This window comes from Triticum dicoccoides, chromosome 1A, assembly GCF_002162155.2.
Source record: "Triticum dicoccoides isolate Atlit2015 ecotype Zavitan chromosome 1A, WEW_v2.0, whole genome shotgun sequence".
Taxonomy (NCBI): domain Eukaryota; kingdom Viridiplantae; phylum Streptophyta; class Magnoliopsida; order Poales; family Poaceae; genus Triticum; species Triticum dicoccoides.
In genome coordinates this window covers 453861200-453878407 of record NC_041380.1, presented here as the reverse complement: position 1 = coordinate 453878407, position 17208 = coordinate 453861200, and the positions used below count along the sequence as shown (strand labels likewise).

Below are 17208 nucleotides of genomic sequence, written 5' to 3'. Positions count from 1 at the left end.
AGTGCTCCTCTGAGTGTTGGTCCAACTGGGCGATGTCCGGGGCTACCAGGGGCAACTCTGGGCTGGCCTACCCGACGTCTTGCTCATCTGAGTGTGCCCTGAGAATGAGATATGTGCAGCTCCTATCAGGATTTGTCGGCACATTCGGGCAGTGTTGCTGGTCTTGTTTTAACCTGTCGAAATGTCTTGAGTAACCGAGATACCGAGTCTGATCGGAACGTCTTGGGAGGAGGTCTATTCCTTCGTTGACCGTGAGAGCTTGTCGTGGGCTAAGTTGGGACTCCCCTGCAGGGATTAGAACTTTTGAAAGCCGTGCCCGCGGTTATGGGCAGATGGGAATTTGTTAATGTCCGGTTGTAGATAACTTGAACCTTAATTAATTAAAATGTATCAACTGAGTGTGTTACTGTGATGGCCTCTTCTCGGTGGAGTCCGGGAAGTGGACATGGTGTTGGAGTAATGTTTGCGCAGGTTGCTCTCTAGTTTCTCGCTTGCGCTTTGCCTCCTCTTCTCGCTCTCTTTTGCGAATAAGTTAGCCACCATATTTGCTAGTCGCTTGCTGCAGCTCCACTCATATATTTACCTTGCCTTTACCTATAAGCTTAAATTGCTTGCAAGGCTTATAGTTCAATCTCCACTCATATAGTCGCATCGAGGGTGTTACACTTATCCAGATGACTCTAAGTCTTAATCTGGATACATATTGGAAGTGGGAGCAATTAGCTAGAGTAGCTCCGTGCAGAGCATTGTTGACATAGAAATTTGCAAAATACATACGGATCTGAATGTTGCATACCCATAGACTAAACTCCTCTCACAAGAAAAACATGATCACTCTTTGGGTGTTAATCACATAGCGATGTGAACTAGATTATTGACTCTAGTAAACCCTTTGGGTATTAGTCACATGGAGATGTGAACTATTGATGTTAAATCACATGATAGTGTGAACAAGATTATTGACTCTAGTGCAAGTAGGAGACTGAAGGAAATATGCCCTAAAGGCAATAATAAAGTTATTATTTATTTCCTTATTTCATGATAAATGTTTATTATTCATGCTAGAATTGTATTAACCGGAAACTTAATACATGTGTGAATACATAGACAAATAGAGTGTCACCAGTATGCCTCTACTTGACTAGCTCGTTGAATTAATGATGGTTATGTTTCCTAACCACAGACATGAGTTGTCATTTAATTAACGGGATCACATCATTAGAGAATGATGTGATTGACTTGACCCATCCATTAGCTTAGCACGATGATCGTTTAGTTTGTTGTTATTGCTTTCTCCATAACTTATACATGTTCCTATGACTATGAGATCATGCAACTCCCGAATACCGGAGGAACACTTTGTGTGCTACCAAACGTCACAACATAACTGGGTGATTATAAAGGTGCTCTCTACAGGTGTCTCCAATGGTGTATGTTGAGTTGGCATTGATCGAGATTAGGATTTGTCACTCCGAGTATCGGAGAGGTATCTCTGGGCCCTCTCGGTAATGCACATCACTATAAGCCTTGCAAGCAATGTAGCTAGTGAGTTAGTTACGGGATGTAGCATTACGGAATGAGTAAAGAGACTTGCCGGTAACGAGATTGAACTAGGCATTGAGATACCGATGATCGAATCTCGGGCAAGTAACATACCGATGATTGAAAATTAAAGGCCTACTATTGAAAATATTGAAAATCTAGACAAGAAGGTCCATAATCATATTACTCAATTTGGCTCCAAGGTAGGAACTACATTAAAGATGCTAAAAGAGAAGGAATCAATAATTAATGAGAGAAAGAGCAAAGTCCTTCTAGAATCGATAAGTTGGAAGAAGTCATTACTAATTTTGGATCCGCTTTTTCTTTCTTTAAATCTATAGAAAGAACTCCTCTTAATAAGAATAAGAATCCCAAGCTTATTTATGTTCCTAAGAATAAAGGTGCCACATCTAGTAACGAAAGTGAGGATCTTAAAATGATTAGTGTGCACCCCAATTTCATTGATTTGATAAAGGAACCTATTTATGAAAATAAATTCCTCAACTTTGTCCCTAGGAGTGTGATTATTAAAAACATGTATGCTAAGGCTCCTAGGAAGAGTGGATGCATAATTGAGGAGTTGAATCCGAAGATGATGATACTTGAAACAATGCCTTACGCCTAGCTAGAGGCATAAAATAATAGCACTTGTTGGGAGGCAACACAATAGTTATCTTAAAAATTCTCTTACTTTCCGTTTTGGTGCATTAACACAATTATGGCTACTATTATGATTGTGTTTTTATGTTTTAATTAGTGTTTGTGCCAGGTAAAGTCTTTGGGATGATTTGGATGATAGTTGACTGATTCTGTGGAAAAAATAGGAACTTTTGCTCTCAGTCCAGGAAGTATTAAAATTCACTGAAACATAACACATGATTGATATTCAAATTTCCCACGCTGTCCTAATTTTTTAGAATTGTTAGAGTTCTAGAAGTATGGTATTTGTTTAGATCATTATATATAGACTGTTCTGTTTTAGACAGTTGCCATTTTTATTGCGCAGTTCACTTGTTTTGATGATGCTATGGATTATATCGGGGGGTATAAGTCATGGATAAGTTGGAATATAATAGGTATTATCCAAGATTAAAATATGAATGGGTTGATAACAGTAACTAAAATTTATGATTTGCCTATTATACTAACGGATCTCATGAGATTTCTGTTGAGTTTTTGTGCTGAAGTTTTCAAGTTTTGGGTGAGATCACGATGGATGAAGGAATAAGGAGTGGCTAGACCCTAAGCTTGGGGATGGTCAAGGCACCCCAAGATAATATTCAAGGAGGACTCAAGCGTTTAAGCTTGGGGATGCCCCGGATGGCGTTCCCTCTTTCATCTACAATCTATCGGTATGTTACTGGGAACTACATTTTTATTCAACACATGATATGAGTTTTACTTGGAGCGTCTTGCACTATAGTAGTTTTTTTGCTTTTTTTGCTTTTAGTTTTCCACAACCATTGTTTGCTGGACACACCTTTTGAGAGGGACACACATTTATTCGTGATTTTCAGAATACTCTATGTGCTTCACTTATATCTTTTAAGCTAGTCAGTTGCTCTAGTGCTTCACTTATATATTTTAGAGCACGGCGGTGGTTATATTTTATAGAAATAGTTGCACTCTCATGCTCCACTTAAATCTTGAGGGTATAAAATAGTAATGGCAATTTGCACGGTTTATAAGACTAGTCCATAAATGATAGGTATTCAAGGGGGATATAATAAAAACTTTCATATAGATCGCTGAATATGATATGTTTGATTCATGCAATAGTTTTCGATATTAAGATGGTAATACTAGCAAAAGGGCCCGTGCGTTGCAACGGAAGAAAAAAAATCATAACCTCCAATGGCCATGATCACATTTTGTTGCATCACCGAGATACACTATCACTCTCAATTTTGTGAACTTGTGAATAATTTTTTTTAACTAGCGAACATATTTGAAATCATGAACATTTTTTAAATTCATGAACACTTTAACAAATATTCAAATATTTTCTAAAATCAAGAACATTTTCTGAATTCATGAACATTTTATACTACTCACAAACATTTAAAAAAATGAGCATTGTTTTTAACAATTTTCTTGAATCGGCGAACATTTCTAGAATAGACGAACATTGTTTTGAAAATTGATAGAACCATTTTTAAAATTCACGAACATTTTTTGAAATGCATGATCATTTTTTGAATCATCAAACATTTTGTGAATGAATAAACTATTTTGTAAGTCATGACAATTTGAATTTTTAGGATATTTTTCCATTCATGATTTTTTTGAATTGGTGAATTTTTTCAATTTCATTAACATTTTTCAATTTCCCAAGCATTTGTTTTAAAATTTTCAACCATTTTTAGTATGCAATTTTTTTTATAAAATCGCAAACATTTTATGAATTATTAAACATTCTATTTCAAAAGTCTCATTATTTAAAGTGGGAAAAACTAAACGGAAAAGAAAAATAAAAAAGGAAAAAGGAAATTTTAGAAACAGGCCAGCGCGCAGAGCGCGGTATAGGAGGCCCCTAATGCATGTGTAGGCTCAGACGAGGGATTCCCCTGTGTGAAACTTTTTTTATCACTTAATAGCATTTAAGTAATATTTTGCAATTTTGAGGGCAGTTTCCGCAACGTACCACAAGAAGCAATAGCTTCTTTAGTAAATGTGCCTGTCCGTTGCAACTGGAGAGCAACAGCAGATTCTACCTATCTAAACACAGAGTTGCATCGATAATTTAATTTTTTGACGTGAATTCATTCAGGTGACAGACGTAGGGTAACTTTCTCTATAATACTTAGAAGCTCAAGCGGGTATATAATTCGGTGCAGGGAAGTAGATAATAAAAAAAATGATGAATGAGATTATGGCCATTCCTCACATCTCACACAAGTTTCGAGTTCAGCAGAATTAGACAGACCGTTGGTGCTCTGCAAGCTCAAAATTCAAATTGCACACCTAAATTTAGTATATTATAGAGTGAATTCCACTTTTTACTTCATATTTATACATTTGTGACACTAATTACCCCTTCGAGTGAAAATTCGTCTAAAATACCCCTTTTGAAATCTTTAGACCCTTGTTTTTTGATGCGTGTCCATCAGGTAAGGTGTGAGGTGACGCCCTGTATCCAAAAACATGTGGACGGCCACAAGGAGTGGAACAGATAGACAAGAGAAGTTTGGACAAGATCGCCAATGATGCCCTCCGATCCTTACAGTTTTTTTTACAAATCAATGACGCAACATGCCGATCCTATCGACCATAAACAGACAAAATGTAAAACTGGGGTAAAACCGTGTTAAAAGTCTCCAAAATCTAACATTTCGATAAAAGTTCCGCTAAATAGGGTAATATGTGTCACAAATGTACAACTACAAGATAAAAAATGGAATTCACTCTATATTCTACACAGACATAATAATAATAATAATAATAATGGTGATCACCAACAGAGCACATCTCGCAAGCACTTGGCCAATATCACTCAGCAAAACCACGAAGTAAACCAAGGAGAAGAGAAGCCCGCTGCTAAGTTCAGTAAGGCAAGGGCGGCGATGCCGAGATGGCTCTAAACAAATCTCCCATGTTGCTGCTACTTCAGTAGGCATAAGTTGTTAAGTACTGACAGTCTAGCAGATAGTTAAGTACTACTCCCTCTGTCCCATAATATAGGACTTTTTTTACATTAATATAGTGTCAAAAAATATCTTACATTATAAGACAGAAGGAGTAACAGTCTAGCAGACCATAACGGTTAGTGCGTGCATCTTTTACCATTGCCGCCATTACTACTTGACGTATAAGTATGAATTTATTTTATTTATGAAGGAGATTTGTGTATTCTCTTTTATCAGCTTCTCAACTCTACCTCGACTCCACCGTTGCATTATCTCTATGCTCTTATCATCATTTTTAGCCGTTCTTCCATCGATGATGGTTTCGTTCAACTACAGTAAACCTTGGCTGCATTTCCATCGCTTGTAAAAATGTTTGGGTGTCTCATCTTATAATGCTAACTCCACTTCACTATATATAACTCATGTCCATTGGCGACGGACAGGTCGCAAACTCCTCCAAGAATGAGTAGGCAACGGGAGGCGGCAGTGCCTTGTGTCCCATATGGGTAGGTCTGTCTCCCATGTTCTACTCTTTCTCGCCGAAGACCGCACTTCACTTCATCGGTCTTATTGTCCGTGCTCACAGAGACGACGGATGAAGGAGGACACGGACTTGGACATCGGGCGCCGACGCCGTAGGATAGGTTTAGGGGTGGATCTTTTTTTTCTAAATGTAATGAAATCCGCTGTATTTGTATGAAATCCGGGCATGTTTGCATGAATTTCATCCGGTTTGATAAAAAAAAGTTTAAAATGCATGAGGCTAGCGCTGGATGTCCTCCTCCCGCATTCGTGTTCGTGGACTGGTCCCCCTGACCACGGACGGATGTGGGAGAAAATTTGCTAGTTGCCGTTGGAGATGTCCTAATGACCATAGATAACAAAGACATCATTTTTGTCAAAAAAATAATATAGCAAAGATGTTTACAAGAGGCCCCTGCCTATAACAAGTGAAAGGTTAGGTAGGCAGTGCACCCACCAAAACTCACACGCTAATCTACTCCCACCTGTCTGGCTGTCCTCCAAGGATTAAATTCAGCCAAACAGGCTATAAATTGCAACTTTCCCAGCATTATCATCGATATCTTGTTCAGTGACGCTGTCTAGCCCAGAATCCACAAACTGCTCTAAAACATCAGTTGAGGAGGACGCAATCACTACGACGACGATTCCACGAAACAAACACAACCAGTGTCGGACTCGGCATCAGATGCCTCCCGTCCGACGACCATGCCTCCGCCACCGGCCGCCGCGCGGCCGTCCCGTCTCTTCCTGCCCCCCAACCAGCGCCGCCGCCGCCGAGCCTCCACCTCCACGGCGCGCTGCTTCCGGCCCCGCTGCTGCAGGACCTTGCCGCACGAGTCGCAGGAGACGAACTCGCCCTCCATCCTGACGCGTCGGAGGCCGCCGCAGTGGCCGCACGCCATGAGGGCGCCCGTGGCCGCCACGTACCGCCCGGACATCGTCATCTCTGCCACGTACGGAGGCGCGCGCGTCGGGGGCGCCGCTGGTCGGGGGGTCGATCGGCCGGGTTCGTCAGCGCATCCTTGTGCTCGATTGCTCGGCTGCCGTTTCGTGGATTATGGTAGCGTATATGTAAGGCGAGGCCCGGAACTGAGTCGGATGGAAACCCGACGCGCTTTAGTTGTGCAGGTATCTTGGCAGCCAAGTTCATTCTTTTCTTAGAAAGAGACCAGAGTGGAAGGAAGGATCGAGATATAGGAAGAGTAGAGCACACGTAACCTACGCAGCGTAGGAAGACAAACGTTGTTTTATCCGGAAAAGGGTGGTGGAAGCCTTGGCATACGCAAGGCCATGTCGGTCTGGACTTCACTTCCACTCGGACCGCTCGTATTTTCCAACAAGCACGAAAATCGCACGCAATATTCTCTCCAGTGCCAAAATAAAATTCAACAGTAGCTCACTTGAAAGAGAAACATATACTCCATTTAAAAAAAAAACTGATGCTAACAAAATGTTGTCGAATGCTCGTACATGAGCCGGGATTTTGTTGACTACGGCAATAGTCGATTTGAAGTCAGGCACACCGTGTAGGCATTCCAACTTATAATATTCCACGTGCTTGACATTCAGAAAGTTTGCGGACACATCTAATTTATCATTTGAACTAGTTCCAAGTCTATGATTCCCAAATGTCAGTAGTTGCTACCGTCCCAGTGATGAATCCCAACGCTGACATAGTGACATTCATGACAAGGTTCAAATTGCTACTGTGGAAATTTACAGCGAGCAAACTCGTATTTACTCTCACTGGATACAGCAACATCACAACATGCTTCCATGCGTCCCGTCGCTCTATTTATGCGAGACATCTACAATTACCTCCTATTTTCCAGCAGAGGTTCGACAAGGTTCACCTGTTTTGATGGGTTTGAATCACCTTCAGTAGCAGGCTTTTTCAAAATTCCAGCAGGCTGTCCAGCCTGCCCTTGCCGGCTCTGCGCTCCCTGCAATGAAAGCGAATTTAACATCTTTTGACCTTCGCATAAGATGGACCATCGGAATAGTTATCGAGAGAAGGAATAGGGTGAGACACCATCATGTAATTGTGGATTGTGATTCATGAGTTAATACATGTCAGTAGGAACCTTCCCTACTGTCTTTGAAGGTTCAAAAAAAATAGCAATTATCATAGAAGCAAGACTAACGGTTATATATTTTTTATAAAGATAAGACTAAATTGCAGTCTATTTAGCAAAGAATGTGTTTTATGTGCAACAATATAAGTTCGAGTAAGACTGACTTCTACAGAAATTTGGCAATTCCAACTTAACAGTTCATATATAACAAAAGCTTACGAAATAACTTTCACCAAACATTCAGTGTAACCAGGAAAAGAATGCCCAACGAGCATATGGGTAAAGAATGGAAGAAGATTAACACTGCCAACAGAAATTTATATATCAAATTTAACTTTGTATGCTATAATTTACTTTTAGAAGATGCAGTATTTTGTAGAGGTAGACTCCTAAGGCCTTGTTCGGTTTGGCAGGGTTTGGAGAGGTTTGAAAGGGATTGAAGGGGATTAAATCCCTTGCAAGTCAAAAAAACCCTCAAAACTCCCCAATCCCCATTCAATCCCTGTGGCGAGGGGATTAAACGAACAGGGCCTAAAGAATCGCCACAACTCAGATGCTAGCTAGAAGCCTATAGGAAACTGAACTCGAAAGTGAAAACAACGAAAAGACAAAGGATCCACTTTGGGCATTGAACTTTGCCTCGACTCCACCTTTGGTCCTAAACTTAAAAACCGTCTGAAACAGACCTTAAACACCAAAACTGTCTGCTTTAGCCCCTTGACCAATTCCGAGGCTGTTTAGAATGGGGATGGTGCATATTGTACAAAAGAAAATTGATCAAAGACTGCACAAGAAGACCAAGATTATAGTCATCTCTTATTTCATAAGTATACCGTTTTAGTACTTCTGTTGTTAAAATGCACATATAATCATATTTCAACCAGTTTCCTACACGTAATAATATTTTACCATGTACTAGTATCAGGATTTGTTTAAAGGCACATGTACTAATATCTAGATGAGAGTAGATTGAGAAGGGAGGAGAGGACCCCCATCAACACTTCCACACATGGTAAGTAAAAAATGACACTTACGGAAGCCTTTTGAGCAGTTAATCTTCTAACTGATGGAGCCCTTGCAACTGATGACGCGGCAGCAGCAGCAGCTACCCGGATCCTGTAAGGAATATAATTCATTTTTGTGCATATAATATACTCAGCAGAAGTTGAAGAATGCAGCTTGTAGCAAGCAGTTCCTTTAAAGATGAGACAATACCTTTTATGAACATCAACATATTCGTCGGTTTCATCCACTATCTCTTCCTGCAAAATCAGAAAACTCAAAACGGTGAGAGATTCAAAAGATTTTGAATCAAAATTACGAACTGCATAAATGCCTCCAATTGGGATGATTATCGTCTTAGGATAGATTTCAAATAACAAAGGCTAGGATTTTTTTATGCTAAATAGCGAATGAAGCAACCTCCAGAAATTTGATAAGATTCAATTCATCAGACCAAGCAATCTGCGTATAAGTAGATGGTCAAGAGGCAGAGTATATGCATGACAGAACTGTCTAGTGTCTACAGACAACATAATCCTCTAGAGGGTTTTTCCCTTGAGCCGGGGCAAATGAATTGGCCCGACTGACCATGGGAGTCTTAGTTTGGTCATGGTTGAGTGTCGGTCGTGCTTATTCTAGCTGAAACAGTGGGGTGTGTGGGTGCTGTTGTACTTTATAATCATCTAGGGGTAGTAACTCATAATAATAGGGATGTGTGCATCATCGTGATGCAGAGGGCCGGGGTTTTCCCGCTTGTCACGAAAAGACTTTACTCGTAATATTGAGTCAAGAAGATGAGGTAACAAATCTGTTTGGTTTTGTCTTTTCCTGATCCAAACCATACAGGTAAATATCCATGCTCTATGTTTCCTTTCAGACACTCTTAAACTCTGTTTGCCAATAGGTGGAACACTTTGTGTTGCCCAATCCCCATGTTTCAGTATAAATTATCTAGGACCAATACAAATGATTGTCAGTGTTTGGCTATACACAACGAATACAATAGTTCAGAAGGTACATAAACAGAAGCCGTGATAACTTGAAAGAGATTCCCAAAATCATCAAATATTTTAGATGATTAAACTGAATCATGTAACTTATCTTGAAAATAGTATCCATTTTCCTGAGGAAAAATGACAAGAGCTATACCATAGATTGGTTGTTGCAAGCCAAAATGAAAGTGCACTTCAAGTGTTGACTACAAAATCAATTAATTATGATAGACATGGTTCCTAGATCATCTCACAATTTACCAAAACTGTCACATGATACTATATCTCCCTGCTTTCCAGTACAACATCTACAACAGAAAACGCAAGAGTAAAACAATGAAATGTTCGGGTGCATACGTTCGATATACTGGATTCAGATTGTGTTTTTTGTACTAATAAACCACATATTCGATCGTCCATGATACAGCAGAAAAACAAAACAATGATACATTCCAAAGAACAAATTAGCCAGCTTACAGCTTACCTGCAAGAGTTCTTCAAATACATCTTCAAGTGTGATGATACCAATGACCTCGCCTTCCTCTATGTCCTCTGATGAACGACCCACTCCATTCGATGGCTTATCGTTTTGCTGCACAGAGTGGTGTTTGTTTCCATTAGTCTGCCTGCTATGCGGTGCTTCAATGTCGACAACCACACTTTCCGCCCTTTCTTCAGCATTGGATAGTAAGGGTGCAGTCAGCTGTGTTGCCCCAGCTGCTTCCATGTTTGGTTCAGTTGTGTCGGCTGGAGGATTCTTTGGTCTAGCCTTCACAACAGCAGCCATATGGCTACTCCCTTTCTGAAACTCGTTCAATATGTCATACAAAGGCATGTCCGCCGGAACCCTGAAAAGGTAAATATTGATCAATGATTTCTCAGATTATCTTAGAGGTATCGTACACCAAAGGAGATAGTTAAACTGCTGGAACAATTGTACTTCAACTGCTAGACCAATTGTATCACACACAGAAACCAAAAAAATCTGAAGTATATAATACAAAAGGTGTATACCTCGGAATCCTTCGAATGGAAACCGCACTAACTGGTGTCTCTGTTTCAGCACGAACTGTCAGAAGACTTTTCACCTAGTTAAATTCAAAATGGTTGAGTTAGTGAAGAACATACACGACAAATCACTCTAATACTTCATGGCATAATTGGCACTTACCAACAGGAGGCCAATAACATTTCTAGGGTTTCCTGAGTACACGGGCACACGGCTGTGGCCCCGGGCAAGAATTTTACCAATTGCTTCCCTGCAAATGCAAGTAAAGAAGATTGGCAATGTGCCTTACAAAAACTGCTGCAAGTAAAATAAGTATGTCTGGAAAAAATTCCATAACATAGTGTTCTGGACATATCACTATTTTCATTAATGATTAACAAAATTTGTTGTTCCTAAGTCAACTATCATTATGAAGGCGCAGAGTTGCATCATCATGAAGCCTAAATTACACGTGTTATGCAGAATACAAAAGATTGTGTCATCTAACTTCAGGCCCACAAATAGATAGAAGAATCAGGAGTTATAGGATGGACTTGAACCTTATGACTAGGAGGGGAAGTACAGAATGACAACCAGATATTGTAAACTGCTTATTGCAACCTTTCAGGTGAAGCAAATGAGCACTAAGTGAATCTGGATCTAATGTGTGGCATACTAACTTTGTTCATTGGAATTGGTGTGCACATCATCAACACATGGCAGCACCCGATCACCAAAACCAAGATTATATACACAATGGCAAAACTCCACAAAAAGGACAACAAAAACAAGAAAGTACAAGGAAAGCAAAGAATAACAAAATGGAATATAATAAAAATATAGCATGAACAATAACTGATAAAATGAGCAAAAGTTCTGGTGTACTAAGTGGGACTGTTATTTTTACCAATCCAATTTGGAGTCCACGTCTAGTGAGAAAGTTGATTCGATAGGTGTCATAGCTTCTTGAGCAGTCTGCACACACAGATATAATAAGATTTCTGCCAAGTGAAGTTACAATAATTCATGCTTTCTCATTCTAAGTATAATCAAGCCGTTCTCTGTCAGCACTGTTCTGTTAAATCGAAATCACCATTCACTTTGTTTCTTTCAAAGAGTTGCAATGAAAATGAGGCACCTAGTTCTGAATACAACACAGAGGATTGCTCAAGACTTGTGAAAAAGATTTAAAATACTTCTCAAGAGTAACATGTTTTCTGAAGCTACAAGCCCATAAGGGCCAGTTCTTTTCGGCGATTCTCCCAGAATCGCCCCCCTCCCCAGCTTCTCCCAGAATCGCCACTCCATATTTTTTTTACAATCCTATCTAGTTAAGGTCTAATTAGCTAGGATTGTAAAAAACATATGGAGTGGCGATTCTGGGAGAAGCTGGGGAGGGGGGCGATTCTGGTAGAATCGCCCAAAATAACTTATCAAAAATACGAAGAGAGCTATAAAGCATGAAATAGATCAAAGTCCTCTACAGGCAAGATCATTGGAGATACAAGCACATCATCAAATGTTAAGAGACTAAAGACAAGAATCGTAGCTCAGTTTCTTTTATTCTCCCCCAAAAGCCAAAAAAGGCAGGCACTAGTCACAGATAGAAAATAGTAAGTCAAGCAACATCTAACTTTGCACCAAGTTTATTTGAATTCCAGTTACCAATGTCGCCTTCAGATTATGCTTACGCATTACATATAGAAATAGAAGACAAATTATAAACATGATGTGCACCTTTTCAGTCAAGTCCAAAGCTCCACTTATGATTGTAGTCTCATCGTGGGTAAGCTCCCCACCCTTACCAGCCTGCCAGGGTATAAGCATTTAAATGAGAGAATCTTAGATAGAAAGTGTGAACTTTGTAAAAAGTTACATGTTAATATCATGTACCTCTTTGCTGTGTATAGAAACAAGAGCTTTCAGTTGAGCTCGCCTAAAGAGTGCAGATTCATTATGCCCAAGAGCGCAGTCTAGGAGCTGGGATAACATCAAAGTTTCAAATACTTCAATAACCCCTTTAAAAATCAGATCAACTACAATTCAAACTCATAAGAAAAAGAATAGAACACAACAACACAAAATTCACATACTATTTTCCAGTTCAAAAATTTGCATACCTATTGTAGATTTGTAATCAAGTTAGTTTTTACTAAATACTAAGAAAATACGAATCTGCAAGAAATCAAACTCCCATGATCCCATCAACATGTCAAAACTGCATCAAAATTCTGGACTGAATTGTAGTATAGGGCATTAAATGCTCACAGGAACTTTAAACGATACATTCGGTAATCATGCATTGCTCATGTGAATAGAAGCTTCAATACAACTACAACGAAGGACATTGATTAACCTACTCTAAGCTCATATGATGTGTCAGACATAAATCCTCAATGGAATGTACCAAAGGGTCAATCTGTGAGGGCTTGTTGGAGTCTATAGCAATAATCGTGTGTTGTACCATAGCAGTGCCAGAACCCTCACACCTTTACAAATACTGCTTGATTACAATTGTAGCTGGACTCTAATCTGAACCCAACTTGGACTCCAATTGGACCCAATTACTGACTCACCGACATATCGCCTGCTAGCATTTTCATAAACTGTGCTATTCAAGACAGGCTTATCAGGAAAAAATGGCAACCAAAAAAAAAATATATATATATATCCCCGCGCATAAGTGAGTTCCAATGTGATCAGCTTAGACCTTATCAGAGGAGTTATTTCATTGATAATTTAATCTTAAATGTTAACACACAGAAGATCGTTGGTGTTCCACAAAAGTTAAGTCACTCATGAAGAACCAATATCAATTTTCGATTAAAAACAAGAAATAAGACCACTGAATCGATCCCAAGAACACATGAGGACTTCAGAATCTGGACAAATATCTAAAAAATCCGAAATAAAAGTACCCTTTTGAATCCATCAATTGCAATGTACTTAACACAGAACCAAAACTAAGCCCTTAAATTCCAATGCTTTTACTAGTTTCTGTAGCCAGATGCATGATGGGATTCCAACTATTAACCATATTTACAATCACTAGTAGCTGTTCTTCTCGATACATCTAGCAGCACTGCTTTCAAGTTTCAACATATGACAGGGAATAATTAATAAAATTAATTGTTGCAGGGCTAAATATTTGTGAAGCATACAAACATACAGAGCTACAAGGGCTAAAGCATAAAAACTAGAAATAACTTGCACATTAACTATCAGAATCTCCAATTAGGATAGTGCAATCCAAATACCAATCTGCCCATCAATTGTGCCACTAAATTGAGCATAAGCCTTGTAATAATCTAATTCATGGGATTTCCAAACCATAGATTCTATGCAATTAACTCATAGGCACCAAACTTGAAAAGGACATATAAATTTCTTTACCTTCCCAATAGGGTATGCAATAGGATAGCACATGATCATGAGGATACGTACAAGCCATACAAAGTTAGCACCCACCGCCAACCCATACCTAGTACAGATTGCTTGTGGTATAACCTGGTGCCAAAATAGGAAATTAATTAGACCATACCTGGCATTGTAGAGGAATTAATAACACGAAATAATAACAATGTTTGGAAAGCAGTACCTCTCCAAAAGCAAGAACAAATGTCACTGACAAGACAACAGCGACAACAGGATGAAAAATCCTGTCAAGGAATATAGGAAGAGCCTGCAAAGGCCACGAGCACAAATGAAAAAAACTACTGGCTAAAACAAAGCATTGTGCAAAAGGTACCAGAGAATGCATTCTCTATTTACCAATGGATGTATGATTCTGAATAAAGCGGATGGTGCGAACAAGTAGTGCACATGCATGTCAACTGTACTAGGAGAAAGAACTACGTAATAAGGTTTGCAAATGTGAAACAATGAATGCAGAAGATCCTTTGTGCATAGCTGAAAAACAATATACCTAGGACAAGTATGCATATGACAACATGGTATGACTTATGAGTTATGAATCCACTTAGCAGTCAACACTCCAGTTATATTGTGCTTACTGCATGTTTTATCTCATAGCATGCACTTCCAATTTGCAAAATCACGTAAAATGAAATATAGACAGTTGCATATCAATCCTATCACAAATGAAAAATACAATAGCACTGTCCACTTCGTGAATAAATCTACAGAGGATGCAATAAGCACGACAGTCAATCTCATCCAAACTTTCTTCAAGGCATTAACATAGAACTAAAGCCTCTTCTCCGCAATTTTAATAGTACAACTAAAGTAAAATGGTGTGCAGATTCTGATGAGCACCCAAGTTGCAGATCGGAATCACTGGGTATCTGTAGCATAATATTATTCAGCTCAACACCTCTGTCTTTAAACTCATTTATGTGTTCAGATAGAAAAGTGGTGTATTGAAGTTCTCTCTGTCGATTCGTTTGTCTGCACTAGACCATATCTTAACATGTTTACCAGTATATGATCATCAGAATCCTAGTTAGAAACTTGGAAGAGAGGCAATATGTTTGCACAAATGTACTGATGACAGTGCAATATAGTGTGATAAATCGTTAAAAAATGCAACAAATTATGTACCTCCATGGCAACAGCATTACACAGTAGCAGGGTGACAAGAAGTTGGTGCTGCTTTTGAACAACTGGAAGGATAGTAGCTGCAGCAAGCAAAACACACAAGTAACTAAAACACGAACAGTGACAAAACCCGATTATTAAATTACAGATTTTCAAAAGAAGAAAAGTGATAGTAGCATCAGTGTAGAGGCACACATTAAATGAAACCTGCTGAAAGAGGTGACAGTTAAGAGTAACACGAGATAGGCAGTATCGCCACTTTGGCGTTTCAAGTGAAAATTCCTACAACCTGAAGGTCTGAGGTTCTGTAATGTCTCGTGACAGATTATGTCAATTTACAGCATATCAGAAGGATAAACAAAAACACCAAAAGTTACAGCAGCCATAGTTGCATGACAACCCTGTAAACAAATGTGACAGATCAAAGAAGCACTAGATTACATCTTTATAGTATATCTACTGCATAATACTTCCAACTCCCAGTTGACTAAAGTATCCTCTGATCATTTCATATCTGCCCACGTAAGATGTGAGTCCTACAAAAAGCCAAATCCCATCCACACCCCCTTTTCCCATTTCCCCAATTCCTCACTACCTTTTTGTTAGTCCAACTTCCCTTCCACAACACTTTTAGAAACATGTCATCATTAGTGACGAATTTTTTAACTGCCAGAACCGGAAATTTTACTAGCAGATGATTTAGCACATGAGCAGACATGGTCGGAGCCCTTAAATCCTTCCGATTCGTAACATAAACGGCAGCGTATAAACCACAATTTTCAACCATTCAGTAACGATACCCACAATCCCCAAAATGTAACGTACCGCGATACCTCGTAAAATCATCACTCCTTAAACGGAAAACAGATCGAGCACAACGAGGGGGCGGCGAGGAAAACGTTAGGGGTTCGGATCGGACCAGCCTGCGCCTTCTCGGAGTCGGTGCCGCTGCGCTGGAGGATCTCGAGCTCGACGAGGCCGAGCGACATGAGCCCGAGGGTGAGCCCCGACATGATCCCGGCGAAGAGCACCAGGAAGCAGGAGATGCCGGCGTACGCCCACCACCCGACCGACCCGAATGGCGTGTCATTCCCCTTGAGGACGACCGCCGCCACGCTCACCCCCGCCGCGGCAGCGGCGCTCGACGCCGGGCGCGCCGTCGCCGCGACGGCCCGCACGGCCGCCGCCAGGCTCGCCCCCCTCGCCCTCCCGGCTCCGGCCACCGCCGCCATCGCGCTCGCCGTTCCGATGTGTCAGAGCCAAAGCCCCACAGCCCGACAAGCGCTGGCACCGTATAAGGATGTGGGCGAGAGGTAGGCGACAGGATCACCAGGAGCGGAGCGGAGCGGGGCGCGGGAGCCGTCCGATGCGCCGCGAGGCGTGGGGGTGGCCGTCGATCGGACGGCTGACGAAAGGAGCGCGGGGACACCTGTCCCGCCGCTCGGGAACCCGCTGCGGCCGGGCGGTACACGTCTTTGGCGTTTTGGACCGTGGACTGGAAAATTGGCGGTGGCTGGAGTACGTGTGCTGAGTCGCTGGTGGGACTAGATTCAGCATTTGTGCTCGCGGTGCATAACGGCATGAGAAAGAGGGCTTCACGATGGCCAACTTTGATGATGTGATTGTAGATTGTGATGTTCCCTTCCATGTGCCGATTCTACCACGGAGAAAACATTGGGAAAAAATTATCGTATATGCAGGTGCTTGGCAATAGTTTGACATGGAAGTGATCAAAGTTGGTGACATCAATGTTGATGGTAAGATCAAAGATGTCGTATGGGGTGATTGCCTTATTGGTCTGCCCAACTGTTACTACGTACAAAAAATTATCTTGTGCATTAGGGCATGTACAATGGAAGCATCCGTAGGTGTAGCTCCATCCTCTCCACCTAGATAAAGTA

General features: G+C 40.6%; 2 protein-coding genes across 3 annotated transcripts; both read right to left on the bottom strand.

Annotated features, from left to right (window-relative positions):
• Positions 1–6067: 6067 nt before the first annotated feature.
• LOC119278294 lies at positions 6068–7062 on the bottom strand. The gene has a single exon (XM_037559656.1). The coding sequence runs from the start codon at positions 6635–6637 to the stop codon at positions 6326–6328; it is 312 nt and encodes a 103-aa protein (XP_037415553.1). The 5' UTR covers positions 6638–7062; the 3' UTR covers positions 6068–6325.
• A 132-nt stretch (positions 7063–7194) lies between these two features.
• Positions 7195–16554, bottom strand: LOC119278278 (DUF21 domain-containing protein At4g14240-like). Of its 2 annotated transcripts, XM_037559647.1 has the most exons (13): positions 16227–16539; positions 15311–15387; positions 14349–14432; positions 14144–14257; positions 12644–12730; positions 12488–12559; positions 11658–11725; positions 10934–11021; positions 10777–10850; positions 10247–10610; positions 8984–9030; positions 8803–8884; positions 7508–7636 (listed from the first exon to the last, which is right to left on the bottom strand). In XM_037559647.1, exons 1-13 carry the CDS (start codon positions 16537–16539, stop codon positions 7508–7510), a joined length of 1599 nt encoding a protein of 532 aa, XP_037415544.1. The 2 variants fall into 2 exon arrangements, with proteins under 2 accessions (XP_037415540.1, XP_037415544.1); XM_037559643.1 differs by having other exon boundaries at positions 7195–7636; positions 8803–9030; positions 16227–16554.
• Positions 16555–17208: the final 654 nt, after the last annotated feature.

Excerpts from the sequence above, each read along its gene's own strand:
- LOC119278294 (XM_037559656.1), bottom strand. The coding sequence starts at position 6,637 with ATGACGATGTCCGGGCGGTACGTGGCGGCCACGGGCGCCCTCATGGCG.
- LOC119278278 (XM_037559643.1), bottom strand. The coding sequence starts at position 16,539 with ATGGCGGCGGTGGCCGGAGCCGGGAGGGCGAGGGGGGCGAGCCTGGCG. Across the intron at positions 15,388-16,226 it reads CTCCGAGAAGGCGCAGGCTG|CTACTATCCTTCCAGTTGTT; the intron begins GTCCGATCCGAA and ends TGCTTGCTGCAG. Across the intron at positions 10,611-10,776 it reads TCCATTCGAAGGATTCCGAG|GGTTCCGGCGGACATGCCTT; the intron begins GTATACACCTTT and ends TTACCTTTTCAG.